The sequence below is a fragment of the Nicotiana tabacum genome, chromosome 16 (assembly GCF_000715075.1).
Source record: "Nicotiana tabacum cultivar K326 chromosome 16, ASM71507v2, whole genome shotgun sequence".
NCBI classification, from domain to species: Eukaryota; Viridiplantae; Streptophyta; class Magnoliopsida; order Solanales; family Solanaceae; genus Nicotiana; species Nicotiana tabacum.
In genome coordinates this window covers 57696108-57718847 of record NC_134095.1, presented here as the reverse complement: position 1 = coordinate 57718847, position 22740 = coordinate 57696108, and the positions used below count along the sequence as shown (strand labels likewise).

At 36.2% G+C, this 22740-nt stretch overlaps 1 protein-coding gene across 9 annotated transcripts; it reads right to left on the bottom strand.

Annotated features, from left to right (window-relative positions):
• Positions 1-18815: 18815 nt before the first annotated feature.
• LOC107809333 (uncharacterized) lies at positions 18816-22418 on the bottom strand. Of its 9 annotated transcripts, none has more exons than XR_012699785.1 (7): positions 22165-22418; positions 21930-22058; positions 20508-20572; positions 20172-20227; positions 19984-20055; positions 19496-19642; positions 18816-19224 (listed from the first exon to the last, which is right to left on the bottom strand). XR_012699785.1 is itself a non-coding variant. In XM_075232465.1 (6 exons), the coding sequence occupies exons 4-6, from the start codon at positions 20141-20143 to the stop codon at positions 19136-19138; spliced, it is 396 nt and encodes a 131-aa protein (XP_075088566.1). In that variant the 5' UTR covers positions 20144-20358; positions 20508-20572; positions 21930-22058; positions 22165-22418; the 3' UTR covers positions 18816-19135. The 9 variants fall into 9 exon arrangements, 4 of the variants coding, with proteins under 4 accessions (XP_075088566.1, XP_016489423.1, XP_016489424.1 ...); XR_012699784.1 differs by having other exon boundaries at positions 20172-20358; positions 21930-22054; XR_012699783.1 differs by having other exon boundaries at positions 19984-20045; positions 20172-20358; positions 21930-22054.
• Between the last annotated feature and the right edge of the window lie 322 nt (positions 22419-22740).

Sequence of the window (22740 nt, the reverse complement as noted above, 5' to 3'; positions counted from 1 at the left end):
TGCGACGATCAAATGGACAACTGAGTGTCAAGAAGCCTTTGATAAAGTCAAAGAATACCTTTCAAATCCCCCAGTTTTGGTCCCGCCAGAGCCAGGGAGACCACTGTTCTTGTATCTGACAGTCTTGGAGAACTCTTTCGGTTGCGTCCTCGGGCAACATGACATAACCGGAAAGAAGGAGCAAGCAATCTACTACTTGAGCAAGAAATTCACCGGCTATGAGGCCAAGTACACTCTACTGGAAAGAACATGTTGCGCTCTGACATGGGTTGCTCAAAAGCTGAGACATTATCTTCAAACTCACACTACCTTCCTCATAAGCAGGTTGGATCCTTTGAAGTATATATTTCAGAAACCAATGCCTACTGGAAGACTGGCTAAGTGGAAAATCTTGCTTACTGAATTCGACATAGTCTATGTTACTCGCACGACAATGAAAGCCCAGGCGCTAGCAGATCACTTGGACGAAAATCCGGTCGATGAGGAATACCAGCCATTGAGTACCTACTTTCCAGATGAAGAAGTAAACACCGTAGAAGTGGTCTCGGAGGACGCTCATGTTTGGAAGTTGTTCTTTGATGGAGCTGTAAATGCCAAAGGTGTAGGGATTGGGGAAATTTTGATCTCGCCCTCCGGTCAGCATTATCCAGCCACAGCTAGACTGCGTTTCTTTTGCACAAACAATACAACTGAGTTTGAAGCCTGCATCATGGGTATGCATATGGCGATCGATCAGGATGTCGAAGACTTACTAATTATAGGAGATTCTGACCTGATTATCCGGCAAGCCCAAGGTGAATGGGAAACTCGGGATGTCAAGCTTATCCCTTACCGACAGCACGTGGAGGACCTCGGCAAGTGTTTTAAAACAATAGAGTTCAGGTATATCCCGAGGTGTCACAATGAACTGGCGGATGCACTTGCTACTCTGGCTTCAATGCTACCCTACCCGGGCAACGCCCACGTCAATCCTTTGGAAATCCAAATCAGGGAAAGACACGGTTACTGCAACGTAATCGAGGCAGGATCAGATACGCAGCCTTGGTACCATGACATCAGGAGGTTCTTGAAGACACAAGAATACCCCGAGCATGCTACTGGAGATCAAAAGAGAACCATTAGGCGGCATGCAAGTGGTTTCTTTCTGAGCGGTGAATTGTTGTACAAGAGGACCTCGGACCTCAACTACTAAGATGTGTCGACGCCGAGGAGGCAAGAAAGATCATGCACGAAGTACACGCATGAGTGTGCGGACCCCACATGAACGGGTACGTCTTGGCAAAGAAAATCCTTCGAGCAGGTTATTACTGGATAACCATGGAAAAGGACTGCTTTAGTTTTGTTCGGAAGTGTCATCAGTGTCAGGTGCACGGTGATTTGATTCATGCACCTCCCACGGAATTGCATCCCATGTCTGCACCTTGGCCATTTGTTGCATGGGGCATGGACGTCATTGGACCAATCAAGCCAAAGGCTTCAAATGGACACAGATTTATATTGGTTGCCATAGACTACTTCACAAAAAGGGTAGAGGCTGTCACTCTCAAGTCGGTCACTAAAAAAGCTGTAGTGGACTTTGTACACTCAAATCTTATCTGTCGTTTCGGTATTCCTGCGACTATCATTACAGATAACGCAGCAAACTTGAATAGTCACTTGATGGGAGATGTATGCGAGCAATTCAAAATAACGCATAGGAATTCTACTCCTTATCGGCCAAAGGCCAATGGCGCTGTAGAAGCGGCAAACAAAAACATCAAGAAGATTTTGAGAAAAACGATCCAGAGTTCCCGACAGTGGCATGAGCAGTTACCATTTGCATTTTTGGGGTATCGCACTACGGTACGCACGTCAGTAGGAGCAACTCCTTATCTTTTGGTTTATGGGACCGAGGCTGTGATACCAGCGGAAGTAGAAATTCCTTCGCTTCGAACCATTGTCGAAGCAGAAATCGAGGACAGCGAATGGGTTAAGACTCGATTGGAGCAGTTGACTTTGATTGATGAAAAACGAATGGCCGCGGTTTGTCACGGACAGTTGTACCAACGAAGAATGGCCCGCGCTTACAACAAGAAAGTCTGACCCAGGAATTTCGAAGTAGGTCAGCTGGTACTGAGGCGTATTCTGCCACATCACCAGGAAGTAAAAGGGAAATTTGCTCCAAATTGGAAAGGCCCATACATCATCAGGAAGATATTGCCGAGAGGAGCATTGTACCTAGGTGACATTGAAGGAAATGATCCCGAAACAGCAGTAAATGTAGATACAGTCAAAAGATACTATGTCTGAGTGACGTCCCAGCGGTCCTGACACATTCAAAATGCTGAAGGTTTTGTCCCCACTATCAACTGTCTCTACAGGCCTTTGAGCCGGTTACAAAAAAAAAGAAAGAAAAAAAAGAGAGAAAAAAAAACAAACAAAACAAAACATTGATCGACGCGTGAACTACGTTTGACTTGATTCCGAAAGGATACGTAGGCAGCATCTCCCTGAGGTTCAGTCACACCAACAATAAAATCCCATTTACCCTGAAATTGAAACCGGGGCACGTCAAGCGGTTTAGAAGTTATTATCATCTACCTCTCTTTACCAAGCACAAGTCTTCAGATCAATTACCAAAGATAGCGGGAAGCCAAGAAGCGTCACGAATGGAGGCCGGCACACTCTAAATTGAGAGAGATAAAATGAGAGAGTCTCGTCGGTGAAAACCTTCGGGCACCGCGAGACGACGGGATTAGAGAAACCAAAATGAGAGAGCTTGTTTAGTAAAAACTCGCAAAGAGTGCTATCAAGCGATGACAGGAAGAGAAATGGGAGAGGTCAGCCAGCGAAAACCCGCAAAGGGCGCTGTTGGCCGAAAGAATGACTCCGCCCAAGGAGGTCTCGACAAAGTTCCACCGGTTTGGGATCACAGATCCATTTTGGTTCGGGGAAACGCAAGTTCATTGAAGGTCAGGCGTCCAGTCCAAAGAGCATGTCATGTCCATTTAAAGCCAGCATTGTCTTCCTCAGATAAGTCTTTCTCGTCCCGAAAGGGACACTCATTTTCTGAAATTTGCTTTCTCCTTTCTTTGTTTTTCTTCGAATCCCTTTCATGTTTAACCCCAAGTTCCAGATATACCGGAAAGGACAAGTGGCAGGTTTGGTTTCACGGAATTCCGTTTCATGAAGGAAAACACCTCGTTTCGTTGGTACGTTTGTCCAAACCTGATGAATCATGATGTTTGACTGCGTTCGAAGTAAAGAGGAAAGAGAGAAATTTCCCCAGCAAGTCCGCCTCGTACAAATCCCCACAGGGTTTCCCTTTGTACAAATCCGCACAAAGAATCCACTGCGTAAATATTCCCCAAAGAGTCTGCCCCAACGAAATCCACACAGATTTTCTCTCTTGTACAGATCCCCACAAGGTCTTCCCTTTGTTAATAATAATAATAATAATAAAAAGAGGATTTCCCCAGCAAATCCCCAACGAGTCCCTTTGTAAAAATTCCCCAGCGAGCTTACCCCAACAAAATCCTGGAAAGTCCGCTTTGAAACAAATCCCCAGCATGTTCCCGTTGTACAAAAATCCATACAAAGAATCCACTTTGTAAATATTCCCCCACAGAGCTTCCCTTTGTATAAATTCCCACAGAGTATCCCCAATAAAATCCCCATTGAGAATCCCCAAGTAAAACGGGACACAAAAAGGGGAGCCTTACAAGGCAAATCATCACGGAATTTGGAAATACAAGCCTGAGCAGTCCAAAGGGTTTCGCCATTTGAATCCAATCAATGGCATGATTTCTCAACAGAAATAAGGACGCAACAAAGCAATGGGAACAATCAAGGTCACCGAACCAACCGCCATTTCCGAACTAACAATTGTTCTTTGTTCGAGAAGTTGAAACAGGTATAATCCAAGACAACCGTGCAAGAAGCAGGTGTCACCCAACGAAGAAGGTACATGAGTACAAGAAACAGTTTGGCAATAAGGAATTCACTCGAAAGGTAAGTTTCCAAGAGATTCCCTTTTATCTTCTACTAAAACAAGAAAATTCAAAAAAAGAGGTCAGTTGGTATCCTCGAACTTTGTCCCCAGCCAGTCAGCATTAGGGTTTTAAACCCTAAACTGAACTTTTCCATTTAGTCAGCATTAGGGTTTTAAACCCTAAACTGAACTTTTTCCATTTAGTCAGCATTAGGGTTTTAAAACCCTAAACTGAACTTTTCCATTTAGTCAGCATTAGGGTTTTAAACCCTAAACTGAACTTTTTCCATATAGTCAGCATTAGGGTTTTAAACCCTAAACTGAACTTTTTCCGTTTAGTCAGCATTATGGTTTTAAACCCTAAACTGAACTCTTTCCATTCAGTCAGCATTAGGGTTTTAAACCCTAAACTGAACTCTTTCCATTTAGTCAGCATTAGGGTTTTAAACCCTAAACTGAACTTTTTCCGTTTAGTCAGCATTAGGGTTTTAAACCCTAAACTGAACTTTTTCCGTTTAGTCAGCATTAGGGTTTTAAACCCTAAACTGAACTCTTTCCTTTAGTCAGCATTAGGGTTTTAAACCCTAAACTGAACTCTATCCTTTAGTCAGCATTAGGGTTTTAAACCCTAAACTGAACTTTTTCCGTTCAGTCAGCATTAGGGTTTTAAACCCTAAACTGAACTCTTTCCTTTAGTCAGCATTAGGGTTTTAAACCCTAAACTGAACTCTTTCCTTTAGTCAGCATTAGGGTTTTAAACCCTAAACTGAACTCTTTCCTTTAGTCAGTATTAGGGTTTTAAACCCTAAACTGAACTCTTTCCTTTAGTCAGTATTAGGGTTTTAAACCCTAAACTGAACTCTTTCCTTTAGTCAGCATTAGGGTTTTAAACCCTAAACTGAACTCTTTCCAGCCAGTCAGCATTAGGGTTTTAAACCCTAAACTGAACTCTTTCCTTTAGTCAGCATTAGGGTTTTAAACCCTAAACTGAACTATTTCCTTTAGTCAGCATTAGGGTTTTAAAACCTAAACTGAACTTTTTTCCATTCAGTCAGCATTAGGGTTTTAAACCCTAAACTGAACACTTTCTCCATTTAGTCAGCATTAGGGTTTTAAACCCTAAACTGAACTTTTTCCTTTCAGTCAGCATTAGGGTTTTAAACCCTAAACTGAACTCTTTCCATTTAGTCAGCATTAGGGTTTTAAACCCTAAACTGAACTTTTTCCATTCAGTCAGCATTAGGGTTTTAAACCCTAAACTGAACTCTTTCCATTTAGTCAGCATTAGGGTTTTAAACCCTAAACTGAACTTTTTCCGTTTAGTCAACATTAGGGTTTTAAACCCTAAACTGAACTTTCCCTTTAGTCAGCATTAGGGTTTTAAATCCTAAACTGAACTTTTCCATTCAGTCAGCATTAGGGTTTTAAACCCTAAACTGAACTCTTTTCCTTTAGTCAGCATTAGGATTTTAAACCCTAAACTGAACTTTTTCCTTTAGTCAGCATTAGGGTTTTAAACCCTAAACTGAACTCTTCCCTTTAGTCAACATTAGGGTTTTAAACCCTAAACTGAACTTTTCCATTCAGTCAGCATTAGAGTTTTAAACCCTAAACTAAACTCTTTTCCTTTAGTCAGCATTAGGATTTTAAACCCTAAACTGAACTTTTTCCTTTAGTCAGCATTAGGGTTTTAAACCCTAAACTGAACTTTCCCATTCAGTCAGCATTAGGGCTTTAAACCCTAAACTGAACTTTTCCATTTAGTCAGCATTAGGGTTTTAAACCCTAAACTGAACTTTTCCATTTAGTCAGCATTAGGGTTTTAAACCCTAAACTGAACTCTTTTCCATTTAGTCAGCATTAGGGTTTTAAACCCTCAACTGAACTTTTCCTTTAGTCAGCATTAAGGTTTTAAACCCTAAACTGAACTTTTTTCCCTTTAGTCAGCATTAGGGTTTTAAAACCCTAAACTGAACTCTTTCCAGCTAGTCAGCATTAGGGTTTTAAACCCTAAACTGAACTTTTTCCAGCTAGTCAACATTAGGGTTTTAAACCCTAAACTGAACTTTTTCCCTCTAGTCAACACTAGGGCCCCAACCCTAAACTGAACTTTTCCCCAGTTGGTCAGCATTAGAGTTTCAACTCTAAAATGAGCTTCTCCCCAGCTAGTCAGCATTAGGGCTCCAACCCTGAACTGAACCATTTCCATTCCGCCAGCCTTAGGGGTCCAACCCTAAACTGAGTATTCTTACCTTGTGGCAATATCGTTGATCCAATTCCTTCATCAATGCTATGAACTTCCTGGAAAATAACTCACGAAATTTTCCTAGTTGAAACTGGGGCAGAAAATTTCATTCGTTTGTTTTTTTCCCGCAGGTCTAACGTCGGGGTGCATGGATCGAGACGACCCACGAGATGAGTCTCAACCCAGAATAAAATGGGGGAAGAAGAAGAAGATGTCCCAAGATACCGGAAAAATGGAAGGCGCATCGCTCCGAGTTCGATCAAGGTCCCGAACTCTGCCAATCACGTCTCACTCAGTATCCCAGATATAAACAAACACCTACAACTCGCAAGCATCAACATTTGGTTTGAAGTCTCCAAGCAAAATCAGCTAAGACCCGAGATCAAGTTGCAAAAGAATCATAGATAGGAATCTTGTAACTAGCAAGTGACAAACATAAGTATTTAGTTCAGTTTCAATTTTTCTTTGGTTGTAATAAGGCGGTCAGTAAAGCAGCGGTGACAATAGAAACAACAGTAACAACAAGCAATGCAATCCCATGGTAGTCCCAGCTGCCAACATTTCCCGAACTACATTGACCTGATTCCTGTTTAGCCCAGGATATGTAGGAAATCTTTGAAGCGAAGATTCGGTCAAATCTTTCAAAACTTGCTTCGCACGGAGTAGTCCAATAGGCAAAAGTCGCTCATATCCGCTCACTTTGTCTTTGCACGAAAACTCTTCGTGTTTCCGAACAAAGAGGGACAACTGTGAGCACGTGATTTTTGTTTTACGCGACAATCACTCCAAAAGAAATAAAATAAATAGCAAATGGTTTTGCTGTACAATTTTTGGATTTTACGTGGCATTTTGCTAATTATTTGTGATTCTGCCCATTTTTATTTTTAAAACAAAATACAAAAAATGTGTCGTGTGTAGTTGAACCGTAATCCGGTTATTAAAAGAAAAAATCGCAAAAAATGCATCTTTCATTTTTGTCATTAAGTGATGTCATTTTTATTAAATATTAATTATGTGTTAATTTTGGTTTTTTTATAGTATTACTTGACAAATTAATTAAGAGAAGGGTGTTCGGATTGGGCCAATCCAATTCAAATAAAAAAAACAAAGCCCAAGCCAAAATGACCCAGTCCAGCCAGGCCCTCTGCAAGATGCCCAAACGACGCCGTATAGGCATCACCTCTTGAGCCGTTGATTGATTCAAAGGAACGGCCCAGATCTGGCCAATCCTTTACTCAAACGACGTCGTATGAGGCCGTCTAATCTCAACCGTTAAATACGATCCCATCCAATGGCCTCAGGTCACGCCCATGAACCCGACCCGTTCAACCCCCAAACCAACCCAAACCCTGGCGTTTGAAACGACACCGTTTCCCCACCAGTTGAAAGATCCTGGCCTTTCATCTCGCCTCATCCAACGGCCAGGATCTATTCCCTCATTAACTATATAAACCTAAAACCTTACCCTGCCCCCCTATCCAAACCCCCCTACCTTAGGTCGTCCCCTTCACAGACCCCAACCCCGGAACCCTAGAGCCGCCCCCCTTTCCCCTCACCAAAAACCCGGCGGCATGGACGCCGGTGACCCCCGCCTTAACACCATAGATGCACCTCACCATCCTGAACCTAAATCCATCAACCATTTAGCTCGAATCCCCTCCCACCTTCTCGAATCTTCATTTGAAGATTCGAGTCGGACCTCAACTTACCCCGATCTACCCCAGTTTCACACCAGACAGTCCCTGGACCTCCCTCGTGACCAAACCATGCTTGGTTTGGTCCGAATCTAACCAGGGAAACTTAGATCCCAAATCTACCCTTAGGAACCCTAGAAGTCCTGATGCTTGGTCTGTGGCTGTTTGAACTAAATGATTAGGGTCTAATGGACCTTAATCGAAGTGTTCTCAGTAGAGAACACTTCGATTAAAGTCCATTCAGCCCCAAGAAGGATCGATTCAAATCCGAACTAGGGTTGGCTGATTTTTCAAGACTTCAGGTATTTGTGTCTTCCTTTTATCAGTTCATGAGTTTTGCTGTAGTTAAACGTTTGTTTATTGCCCCAAAATGTTTAGTTGATTGTATTTTTGAATTATTTGTCGACTGTGTCCTGTCCGCCTTGCCTGAACCTCTGTGTTTGATCGAGTCTTTCTTCTATTCACTGATAATGTGTATATGTGTATGTGCTGTGCAATCAATTGAACTTTAAATTTGACTGATTAATTGATTCCCCAGTACAATTTTTGCTTAGTCAGTACAATTCGAATCATGTGTTTGATATTGTTAGATGTCTGATCATGGTTTTCGATTGTACATGTTATAATTAGTATAGTCGAGTCGACATATGTCGTCGATTAATTTCAGTTGTTCGAATGGTAACAATTTGATCTATTGCCTGCTGGAACTTTGTTTGAATCAAAGTAAGAATCAAGTATGGCTACTTATAGTTGCTATATTTGAATCTGAAAATGAAAAAGATTGGATTGTTAGCTGCCATATGAATTGGTGGCATGTGCATTTGTGCACAACATGTGCATAAAGGCCCTTTTGAGATGAGGAATAACTTGACAGCATGTGCTGATAGGTTATATTCCTGCTGCCCATCTCTGCTTTTTAGTTTAATAAGGTGATTAAAAGGGGTTTGTCAGGGAATATCATGGGAGGGTCTTATTTTAAGTAGTTGAGTGGAAAGAAAACAGATCACATGGGAGGAGTTCTGATTTGTCTAACAGGCTGTTAAAAGGCTGATACTAGGCTTATAAAACAGGAGAACTTCCATTAGAAAAAGGGGACTCAGACTGATTTTTGAGACTGAATTTTGAAAAGAAAAAGGCAGACAGATTTTTAGACTGAACTCAGATTTTTCGAGACTTGATTGTTAGATAGATACAGACACATACACAAGAGAGAAAAACACCCAGAAAAATCAGAAACTGTTTCTTCCTATTTGTTGTTTGGGCTTCATTTGTTTTCAGCCTTTTCAATCAATTCTGATTCTTTGAAGTTCCAATTGAGTTTATTGGTTGAGTGTTTTCATTGGTTTATTGTTGGTTTTGGTCTGCCTGGAGTTCTGATTCTACTCCATTGTGCGCTGCTGTCATTTGGCTACTTTTTCTATCGGCTATAGTTGCATTCTTGCACTCAAGACTGTTCTGCTGTTTGTTCTGTTTGCTGCTGTTACTTTGTCTGCTGCTGTTACTTTGTGCCCTGCTGCTGCTGATTTTCCCCATCTCTTTCCTCTTCTCCTCTGCATTTTCAACATTGCAGGTACACATTTCGAGTCCCATATTGGTGTAACTGAAACAGTTTGAAAGCATGAAATGAAAGGTGTTGAAGAAGTTTAAATAGCTGTTGTAATACTCATGGTATATTGATGTGTTTGTATAATTGACTAGTTTGTAATTCAAAAGCAAGAAAGGATAGTTAATTGATACTTAACTGAGTTTTAGTCCTTTTTTTGTTTTTTGGTTTATAGTTGTTTGTACAAAGTATGTAATTGTACAACCCATAGAATGCATGGATAGTTGACATAGTGACTGACTAGATTCCTTTTCTGCTATAATATGCATAGGATAGAATACTTCTGACTTTATACAACGCATTTCTGTTTTTATTTTTAGTTTCTTTTATCGGGTCCCGTTAGGCAGTATGTAGGATCACGTTCGAATCCCATTAGTAACAATGTTTAGAAGTTATTTCCCTTAATCTAGCCCAAAAGAGTTTATTTAAATTCAACTCGAGAAATGTTTGGAGTAAGTGTAGTGTTCCATCAGCTTGTATGTAATTTTATCAAATTAAAAGCATGTTCCATGAGGTATAATATTTCTTCACTTAGTAATAATTAATCAGATAATTAATAAGAATCCGGATTTGGCCAAAGTATATAATTGAATTAGTATGTATCTTTTTCTTCTACTTTTTTTAGAGACAAACACATTAGAAATGTAGCCACTTTAGGATATCCTTTTTTTAAAAAAAATTATGAGATGAGCCTCGTGCAAATAAAGATACACATTGCGGGGCCCTCAATAATTAATCATAATAAATATTTAGAATTTGGGATGGACTGTCCAGTGAATTTCCCCGCCTTCTCCAAAGACAATAACGCGTTAGACTTTTTAGGCGCGGTTTAATTAAATTACATTCTTAAATTCGGGTGCACATTGATGTGACCCAAATCCCAATCTCAACGGAGCCGAAATGTGTTAACAACTACGGGTGCATTGACTGTGACGTGGTTCGAGATGCATTTTCACGACGTTGCAATTCTATAAAAATAAATGACAATAATAAAAGCGGTTTAAACTTAACAGAAGCACGTAAGTCATAACATGTATTTAAATAAGATATTTAGCCATTATAACAATTTAAGCGACCGTGCTAGAATCACGGGATTCGAGGGTGCCTAACACCTTCCCTCGGGTCAACAGAATTCCTTACTTAGAATTTCTGGTTCGCAGACTTCATTCGGAAAAGTCGAAAATTTCCTCGATTTGGGATTCAAGATAAACCGGAGACTTGGGACACCAAAAGCCAAACCTTTCCCAAGTGGCAACTCTGAATTAAATAAATAATCTCATTTCGAATATTGTCACTTAAATTGGAAAAAATCTCTCGCGCATTTATCCTTCAGGGCGGGGCGCGCAAAAAAGAGATGTGACACCAACCAAACACAAACTGATTTCGTATAAAAAGATGTTTGCCACCTTATTGACTCGACAAAAGAGCTCAATCACAACATTAGTGCATGAGTTTCGATTACTCAACTTTTACGAGTCAAATAACTTTTTCTCTTCTTTCTTTCTTTGCTTTAACTTCCTTTCGGACATCTATCGTGAAGATTAGTGTACTATTTTAATTTTAAATGGTTATAGCTCTAATTGGTTAGGGCATCAATTAAATACCGCTCTGAAGAACCACATATTAGGAAATCAATATGACTGTCATTTTAGTTTCAACTAATCTTTTATATTCTTTACTGTAGAAAGAAATAATGCTGATCAAATATAATATTTATCGCAATTTTTTTGCATTGTAATAAATATATCATATCTCATTCTTTTTATTAGTGACTTTTACTTTGCCTGCAAAGAGAATTACAAGAAAGATGATACATTATATTTTTGAGGAACTGATTATTGAACTTCCTATATATTTAGTTATAATTAATTTTAGAATACTATCCACTCAAAAATTTATGACTACTTTTGGAACGTGCTTGGTAATATTTGAATGAAAATATTCGTGCATCGCACGAACGTAGAGACTAGTTATATTAAAAGCACGAAGATCCTTAACGAAATGTCGTTCGTCTTGTTTACCCTTTAAAAATAATTTTGTACTAGACAAAATAGTCATTTAATTATTTTCTTAATATTTAGGAGTTCTAAATCAACTAAATTTTTATACATTATTTTCCTAATATGTAAAAGTTCTAAATCAACTAAAATTTTGCATACTAATAATTCCTTGTCTGACTTCTGTATAATGAGGCCTAACGTCATATTTTCTTTTTTGAGAAAAAGAAAAGTTAATAAGACTTAGAATAGGTAGTAGATTGCTTTATTGGCCAATAAAACATGAGTATCACTTTTTATGTCCTAATTTTAGTATTAGAATATTCAACTTTCAAAAAAAGTTCTATCTATATTTACTTAACAAAAATAAGAAAAAAAAACGAGAAACTCGCTCAGACAATTAATATTCTTTAATTACAATTAGTGCAAAAAAGTGTTAAGCAAAATTACAATTATAAATATATTTTAGAATATTCTTTTATGTATATTTTATTAGGATGCTAAGCATGAAAACCTTATCAAACCTAACGATATACACTAGAGAAGTAAATGAATTTAAGTGGACTTCATTTTCTAATTTCTCATGTTATTCAATGAACATGTCATATCTACTTGCTTTTGCAATTCTAATTACAATTAAGTTCTAGCTTTCTAGTTATCGTTTTTGTATAATCTTTGAAAAGTATACTAATCAATAATAAGACAAATATCTAATAAGATATTTAAGAATATAAAAGACAAAGATAAAAAAGAAAAATGATTGACAGTTATAAACACAAAAAATCATAAGTGAAATATTAGATTAATTTCTTACTCTTCAACAATGCGACAATTTTAATGGAAATAATTATAATTATAGCTAAATATTTAAAATTATGAATGAACTAATATATGAAGAACTTGAATTACTAATTAGCAAAAGAATCCAAATTCATCGTATAAGCAAATTAGTTTTTAGGTTAACAAAAATCTCAGAATACATAAATTTATCTCCATAAAAAGAGCAATAGCGGTGAAAAGATTAAACAAAATTAGTTAAATTTTTTTGTATTAAGAGTCAAATTAGTAAAAATACAAACTAAAAATAATAAGGATGAAATAGTGGAAAATAAAATATATTCAAATAAGTTGTCATGAATTATTGTTATTATTTGCATTTATTCCAAAAACAAACTGGCAACGTCTACATTTTTTATATGTTAAGTTAATAGTTGTAAAATAGTAACTCAAAATTTCTAGACTTTACATTTTCACTTATTAATTTTTTTTTTCTATGAGTTATAAAGTCAACCTCATCATTTCTCAAGACCAAAAGATTCAATTTTTAAATTTTTTTTTATCTTTATTAATAAAAGTATTTTTATGTTATTTGTTTATTTTTAGTATTAGACTATATAAATAACAATATTTTTCATAACATATTCCCATATAAATTCTCAAAAATCACAATAAGGTATATGCAGACTTCCATGGGCAAAATTTCTCCCTTTATTGAGCTAACAAAATGGGCAACAATCATCATTTTCAAGATATAACATTTTTTTATTTATTTTAATTTTATAAGTCAAGTATATTATTTGATAATATTTATATTATCTTTTAAAATCATAATTTAATAATATGGATACATGATCATGCCCAACTATGCCTTATAAAAAGGACAAATGGTTGTTGCAAATATAATCCGAATGTTTAGCCAAAGTCGAATTCCACAGGGAATTAACCTACCAATTACTTTTGTCAGACTCACTGAATCTCCGTAATCAACTTCCCAGATATTTTGAATAACACTTGGTGATAATTCTACTAACTATAACTGAATAAAATTAAGTAAACTAAAAGCTAACTATGACTGAGTTGTAAACAAATAAGAGAAGGATCTAAGGTTGTGATTTCCCCAATTGATGGAATCCTTTCCTGTTATGTTTCGCATAGATTTGCCTAATCGTCTCTATTGATCATGAGCACTTTTACTGTCTCCCGATCAATTACGACAATTTACTAGACGCACTCTCCCGAGTTACGCTAGCTGGCCTTTATTACAGCTCATTTAGATCGCACCCAAGGTTTCGTTGTCCCTAATCCCACCTTTAAACCCTTGGTTATTGATTTCTCATACACTTTGGGAGTGGTGTTGTTCAACAACTACCTAAATATGCAATCTCTCCCAAGTAATACATATTAAATAAGCATAGCTAATTGAGGATCCTATAAATTAACAACAACAAGAACGTAATTGAACAAATAGAGATTAAACTGGGCAAGCTATATTAACACAACAAGAAGTTCATCTCTCAACAGGTTCCATTAAAACCCTAGACTAAATAATTAGCTACTCATAATCGTGTTCATAATAACAATAGCAAAATTCATCATGAATGATAAATACAAAAGGAAGAAAGGTAGAACTCGATGTCGAATTATCCTCCTTGCCTCTTGCCTCTTCTTGCCTTCAACAAAACTCTAAAGACCTTGATATTCTCTTTTTGGGCGAGCTGGACCTCCTATAGGTTAAGTGGAATTGCCTCCCAACTTTCAAGTTTACCCTTGCAATTTCTGCATTCCGGAATGGCTAGCGCAACCGCGCTTGAACCGCGCCAGTGGCCGCGCATATGGATCAACATTTTATCTTTTCTTTTCTTTCTTCTTTCATACGTATTCAACTCCGAGGGGTTTTCCTTGCTTTAATTTAGCTCCAAACACTGTCCTAAGTTCTCATAAGCACAACTTGCTCCTGCAAAACATGAAATTCACAATTAGAGCCATTTTATCGTCATTTAACCTTCCTAGAACGGTGAAGCATAATCAAGTTGAGGCATAAATAGTCGCCAAATTATATGAATCTAGCTTATTATCAATACACATGCAAAACACATACCTAAGACTAGTATCATAATTAATTAAGAGACAAGCACACTTCCTTCGCTCGTATGCCCTTTTCCTTGTTCTTTTGGGTTTCCTTTAATCCAGTTGTTATTTTGGATTCCTGTGCTAATCTATTTATGCTCTAAAATGTTTATTTTATAGCCTCACGAGATGGAATTTTGATAAAAAGTCATAAAGATAAAGTAACAATAATGAAACCATGGATTCATGACACGGGGACAATTTACAATTTTTCATTCTCCGTGTCTTGGCTCTATTGTCCAAATTACACAGTAATATGGGCAAAACAAGCTAATCTCATTCTATGTACGAAGCTTCATCAGAAAATAAGCCATTTTTTCTTTCCTAAATTTTCTATGCAACTTACATTAACCTGATTGGTGAATATTTTAGAGTGGGAATTACCGGGAAAATTTCACATAAAAATAATTGGGCTCACTACTTTTCAATTTTATAGCCTATATTTTAATTTACAACCGACTAACCCAAAATAATAGGCTAACATTCAACATCCAACTCCAATAGATCCTCGAAATTGCTATTCAATTTTTAAAAAAGATTACTCAAGCTTTTAAGTTAATTTATGAATCAGTAACTATAACTCAAATATTAATTCAACAAACCAAATCCATTTGGGTGGTGAAAATTAGATTTTTAACAAGTTTAAATATGTGGGTTTAAATTTCGAATTTAGAGAAATTTGGAGTGGGTGTTATTTAGACTAGTTAGAAATAGTATAAGACAGTTGTATATAAAATTGAGAAAATTTCACATAAGAACAACTGGGACCCTACTTTTTCAATTTTATAGCCCATATTTCAATTTACAACCAACTAGCCCAAAAATAATAGGCTAAGATTCAACATCAACTCCAATAAATTCTCGAAATTACTATTTAATTTTTAAAAAAGATTGCTCAAGCTTTTAAGTTAATTTTCGAATCAGCAACTATAACTCAAATATTAGTTCAACAAACCAAATTCATTTGAATGGTGAAAAACATATGTTTAGCAAGCTTAAATATGTGGGTTTAGATTCCGAATTTGATTTTATGATAAATTTGGAGTGTGTATTATTTAGAAATATTAGAAATAGTATAAGGAGGTTGTATATAAAATTTGAAGTCATTTAATGGAGATTTGGATTGGTTTTGAACAAGAATTGCAAATGAAAATCGTGGAAGAAGTTCGTCTACAGATGCTTGTATAATGGTGTATAATAGTGTATAAGATATGTTTATACACCCATATACACTATTATACAAAAAACTGACTTCGTCTTCTTCCTTGCGTTTTTCTGAAATTTAACTCAAATCTTGCTCAAATCTACTAAAAATCACTTCAAATTGAAATTTTGAACTCCTTTTGATATTTTCAATCAATTGGAACAATAACCAATCTAAAAAACTAACAAACTCAAAAATCCTATTTTCGAAAGCAAAACTTTGAATAGCCTTCAATGGTGGACTTCCACTCTTTAATTTCCTTACATTACAACCAGGTGACACAGGGGGAGAAGCAGTAATGGCGGACGACCCCTTGAAGGATATGTAGAAGATGTGAGAAGAAAAGAGAGTGAAAGTAATGATTGTGAGAACACAAATTTAACTCCATAGATTTTGAATTTGCTAGTACTTTTAAAATATGTACAATATGGGCTAGGTCGGGTAAAACTTAAAAACGTGGGCCATTTTTTGTTATGGTGTGATATCAAGTATATTTTCTTGTAATTCTTGAAGTCATTTAATGGAGATTTGGACTTGTTTTGAACAAGAATTGCAACTGAAAATCGTGAAAGAAGTTCGTCTCCGGACGCTTGTATAAAGGTGTATGATAGTGTATAAGATGTGTTTATACACTATTATACATGATTATACATAATTATACCAAAAACTGACTTCGTATTCTTCCTTGCGTCTTTTATGAAATTTAACTCAAATCTTGCTCAAAATCTACTCCAAATCACTTCAAATTTAAATTTTGAACTTCTTTTGATATTTTCAATCAATTGGAACAGCACCAAATACAAACAACTAACAAACGCAAAAAATCCTATTTTCGAAACCGAAGCTTTGAGTGGCCTTCAATGGTGGACTTCAACTCTTCAATTTTCTTACATTGCAACCAGGTGACACAGAGGGAGAAACAGTTTTGGCGGACGACTCCTTGAAGCATATGTAGAAAATGTGAGAAGAAGAGAGAGTGAAAGCCAAAAAATAAATAAATTACCGTTACTAATTTACTATGGGCTAATGAGTGCAAAAAAAAATTCAAAATATGTACAACCTGGCCGAACTAGGTTAGGGCTTCAAATATGGATCATTTTCGGATGAGTAGGCCCAAGTGATATCTAATGTAATTTTGTCTTGAAAATTTGTCTTCAAGACTTTGAAAGAAAGGAAATTATCTAGTATTTAATAATATTAATGAATAATTAACCACATAAAAAAGATTTTAGTAACTATTTGTAAGTAAGACACTAATCAAATTCAAACTTTTCATCTAGAATATCCTAGTATAAATAGAATTCTCGTTCTAGACTCAAAGCATAATCAATTCAAAATAAAATAAAATAGTGAAACTAGGAAACTAAAAATGGCTTAAGCACTATAACTCGTTGGTGAAGTTCGTCGTGGATCAAGTATCATCAACAAACTGTAGAAAACCCAAAAATATTATCCCTTGGTGCTTCAATTCGCAAAATTTGTAACAGAAAGAGTAGGCAACCAAAAGCTTGCTACTTAAGAAGCCTTTGAAACCTATAGATGTTGAAAGGTTGCTGATAATATTGACTGCATCATTAAAACTGATCTTGTAGTCGGGATACCTAGTTTGATATTAATGTACTAACAAAATAAGCAATTAAAAATAATACACGCTGAAATTCTAAAAAATTAAGAAAATTCTAAAATATCTATGGTAGCTTCTATTACGAAGGTGACCGAAAATACACAGAAACAAGCTTTGGAGTTGGTAACACAAGAATTAGAATCATAAAGGAAAATCACAAAAAGTGGAATCAAAGATTTTGTCAATGCTCCCGAAAGAAATTCTAAAGTTAGAGATAATAATGAGAGAGGCTGGGGAGTCTTTGGAGAAGCATGTAGAAGAGCTCGTGGGTCTGAGAAGGTTGTGCCAGAGCTTGTACAAAAAGAGGTTGAGATACTTCTGAGAAGGTTGTGGAGGAAAAGATCGGAGAAAACACTAGGAACCAATGAGAGGTTATATTGGAACTCTGTATCGAAAAATCCGGCAATTTAACATAGTCTGCTCTTTAATTCAAGATGTACAGGTTATTGAAGAAAGTATGAAAAAATACTCATCAGTAAGCATGGCTTTGCTCAAGTATATGATTTAGTTATTGGTAGGACAATTTGCGTATACAATTGCTGTTCAAACTTTTCTACTGTTTTTACTGTTTGAGTTGGAAAAAATCTCCATTGTTAGCATAGATTTGCTCAAATATATGGTTTAACGGTGGGTAGGAAAAAAAGTAAAAAAACAATCGAGAGGCCCTCAATCGTTGAGAATGATGGTTTTAAAGTTGGCTATGCTTCAATGATAAAGTGGGGTACGTTCTCACTGCTAACAGATGCCCCATACAAAATTGTAAGGGTTGTTGCAGATGTTGATTTTCCATCAGCCTAAAGAACCCCAAGCCAATGACTTACTAAAGGCACTAACTTCAAATTCAAATGGTGTGTCGAAAGCTCCAGTAACTTTGTCCATTTATGCATAAGAAAATAACAATTCCAATTTGATGATAATGATTATAAAGAAATGCTTGTCACTCTTGAAGGCTAACACATTTGAGCCATCGGTGCCACTTCATAACCCCATGGCACAGGGCCCGTATTGCAACCAAGATTTGCATGATGATGAAATGCTTGCCATAGCTAATGGCTTTCTTGAACACGACATAGTTAATTCATTACATTAGGACCAACTGGAGAACCAATAGTAAATGACCCACTTGAGAATCAAGATTTGAATGCCACTTGATAGCCCAACGAATGCAGAACAAGAACTTGTCCCTTTTAACACTAGATTTCTCGTATTTAATGTCGTTGTACAATGTTAAATAACTTCATCATTTTGTTGAGTCTAATTTTTGTTTTATCTTTTTAGGAAAACCAATGTGAATTGATATATATGTTGGAGGATTGCCAACCAACACAACAAAAAGAGAGCTCTATTTAGTCATTAGACAATTGGGACAAGTTCACAATTGTAACGTTCAGATCAAAACTTTTGAGGAAGGATACTGTTGTGGATTTGTCCATTTCCAATATGCAATTTCTGCTCATAACGCAATTCAGACACATAATATAAGTGTGAAAAGAAAAGAAAAACTATGTAAGATTCAAGAGTAATAACGATGGATGCGATGAGAGAACAAAGTCTCATCAGATAGAGGTGGATTTCGCAATAGCAATTTGAATAGTAAGGAATTGTTGAACACTACAAAAGTAGTTCTGACTCGCGCAATGGTCAGGAAAGTCAGTGGCGATCTAGAGTATAAGTTGGTGAAACTACAAAAGCAGTTTTGACTCGTGCAGTAGCCCTGAAAGTCATTGGTAAATCTAGAGGATAAGCTACGGGGTTCGCAGGATAACTCAATAACTTTTGCACAAACCCTATATATATCCATGACTAAAGTTTATCTAATGTCCTTGCGTTGTGTCTTTAAAGTAAGAAATTTTCAAGCAAAGTAGACATCAAAAACATCCTATACCTAAATTCAGACATAGGCAGCTGGTGCCTGGAGAGGACCATTTGATTTAATACCCTGACCACGACCTCTACTCCATCCTAGTCCTTGGCCTCGGCCTGCAAGAAATCCGATGTTGTGTAAAAAGATAAGACATCATATCAGAACAAACAGATAAGTATATTTTTTTTAATTAATATTTGGCTATTTAACCTACATAAAATCTATATTCTTGTCATTTGTGGAGGTAAACTAATGGGAGTGGATACAATTCAATCACCAGCAGTTATACATCAAATGATAGCAGAATCAATACCTTTTACATTAAAACTTAGTACTACTATACATCTTAGGGTAAAACGAAGTTGTACACCTTAGGAAGGAGCTTACCCTGGCCCTGAATGGGCATTGAACCAGCTAGTCCAACATAGTTGTTACCACGTCCACGATAAGCACCACGACCTCTTCCTCCATTTCGGCCTCTCCCATTATATCCACGCCCTCCACCATATCCGGGCACGCCATTGTTAAAACGTCCTGTACACAGTAAACCAAGATTGATGAAATTTTATTCTTTTATCTTTTTTCTTCTTTTTGATTAATTTTGAAGATTGATGAAATTTTGTTAGTGCCTCGCTACATGTACATTTATGTAGGCCTGGGTAAGTGTTTTACCAATTGCCTAGCCTATTGATTCCACCACTATGACCAAATTGGTTGAGGATATAGCCGAATAAAATGGAACAGAGAGAACCTCAACCTTAGCTTCAAATCCAACTTTTTTCATTCCTCCAAACATGTGAAGGAAAAAAAAAAAGAAAATTTAAGAATTCAAAAGATAATGCAGAAAAGACATATGCAAAATTAAACAACTATACCTCCTGCATAGTCATATTCAATCACTGGTCTTACTTGATCTGCTGGAATAGGTGGTTGGTACCTGCAAAATTCTACAAACTTTTGAAATAATTCATGCGCCTTTAAGCCATAACCTGAAAAAAATAGCATTTTGACTAGTATGGCATTTCGAAAAAGCATTGATTGATCACAAGCTAAGTGAGCTAACCAATTCAAGAAAAGGAAGGGTACTAAATGCAGTGCTCATATTGAGTAGTCTCGAGGCTGCAGAAAATTGAGCAAATTGTCAAACAACCTGAAAAATATTTCATGGACAGAAGATGCAACTTGCGGAAGAAGTCCTTCTTCTAAAGGTTCCCACATATCGATCAGTGATGAAGGCCAACCATCTTTCTCTGATATATATATACGTAAAGATAATTATCTTGTTAAATGCTTTATATATATTGAGCTTGGAAACAGAGAGGAGATGTATTGTATTAAAAGACAATTTTCAAAGAATGCAGTAAAAGGACATAAACATGCTACAATCTGCCGCGCGCACCTTTATTAGTTCCGCGATCATTACTGTGTTACTAAGATTTGAGAGCAATTTCTTTACATTTTTTCCTGCAAAAACGAAGCAGGAAATAAAATTGTCACGACACAAAACTCACAGAAACATGATACATCATATATAGTTTACAATGATTCAATAGAATTGAATATGTGGTTTAACAAAGATACCATACAACATATTGTTGCATGGCGATATACATTAATTGAACTGTATTTCAAATGATATGACATTTGGCCAATACCATGAAATTTTTATCCTACTTCAAATATTTTTCTCATCCTTTAATTAATTAAAGAAACAATTTTTATCAGCACTTATATCTGACATATATACTCAAGTAACTAAACCAAAACAAGGCACTGTAATAACTTTTTTCCTGCCTGAATTACTTCTCCTTCTCTCTTATAAAAGCTATTGTTTTCTAAGTTATTCATCAAGGAATTCTCGAGTAACTGAACCAAATGCATATAATGTAGAAGTGACCACCCATTTTACAAAAATAGCCGGAGAGACAAAGGTATATCACATGAAGGAGAAAGGTGCAACCTTTATCTAGTTTATATTTCCATTTATCAAAAGGACCTATTTTCACCAGCACGGTTCCGCACTCATGTAAATCAACCATTAAGATCCCAAAATAAAGAAAAGCTTATGTTATTTTACTACACCATTTCACAAAATAGCCAAAGAAACATAGAGAATAAAAAGGTACCAGTGGTTGCATTTATAATGTACTTTACATCCCTAATCCAATTAGGGTGCTTGGTAATTTGTACTAGTTGTCTATAAATAAAGTATTGAAAATCCTATTTATTCTTTCTATTTCTGGCCATAGAGGAAATTTATCCTATATTATTCCAACAAATAATACGATCGTGACTAGAGAACTATACTAGCAAGTGACCCAATTTATTGTATCAATTTTTGGTAAAAATAGCACGGGCTAGTCAGATTTCGAACTGGCCATTCAAAAATAGCCAGCGTTTGCAAAGTCATTGAAAAATAGCCACTATTTTGCTGTAACACGGAAAGTTCCAGCATAATATACTGGAGATCGGTGCACCTGTGTATGAACTTCCAGCATATTATGTTGGATTGATATATTATACTGGAGTATTTTTTCGGATTTGAGCAGTGTTTTGCTTCAGATTTATCTTTACATGAAAAGTGACTAAATTTCGATTACTTTTGAAACTGTGCCTATTTTTGAATGTCCCCTTGTAAATCTGGTTATTTTTGAATTTCTTTCCAATTTTTGCGCTCAATTATTGGACAGGCAAACTAGAAATGGGCTCCACACTCAAGTAACTGGACTAGGGCACCCAGAAATTGCAAAGATTGCAGAAATGGCCATACACATTCACAAAAATAGCCAAAGTGTCGATATAGAATGAATAGGTAGAGTACCTGGAGAAGAGTAGTAGCATAAGTAATGTAGTTCCTCAATCTCCCTTGAGTTGTTATTCTAATCTCATTCTCCTTTATAGAAGTCTCAACTCTTGGCTTCTGCACTTTCTGATACCTATCCATCACTTTCTAAAACACAAGCACACAATTAATCCTTCAATCAATAGCCCAAAAATCACAATATTTTTCAAATCTTGATATAGAGCAGTTGACAAGAAAAAGAATGAAATCTTACAGTAATATTAAATTTTTGAAGACTCTTATTCTGTGATGAACACCCTCTCCTGAACTGCAATTTGTTTCTTTTTCTTTCTTTTTTTCTTTATGAGAATGATAATTTTTAGTTACTTTTCTTTTTGTCAAAATAGTATTCAGAAAAATACGGTTAATTGTGGCCAATATGACCGGCTTAATTATCTCATCTCTTGTTTCATGGAATAACCACATGTTTAAAAAAATTTATTCTTAGAATCGTGGTCCTAAAAGTTCGAGAAACATTTCAGGAGTTATACATATATATAGGATATGTGATATGTCAAAACAAAAGGGAAAAAGTAATAGTATATCTCAAAACAGAAGGAAAACCAAAGAAAAGCAGCAACTGTTAATCACACAAGAGTATACTAGGACATAGTGGTACAATTTTGCTTAAAATAAGGCGAAATACATAAATTGTCACATGATCTATAGATCAAATCGTGTGTTAAATACTTTTTTACGGCGAAAATTATTTTACATATTCAACCTTACAAAAGTGTGTCTATGACATACCACTTTACTTAACTGGTACTTGCGTGTTATACACAGAAAA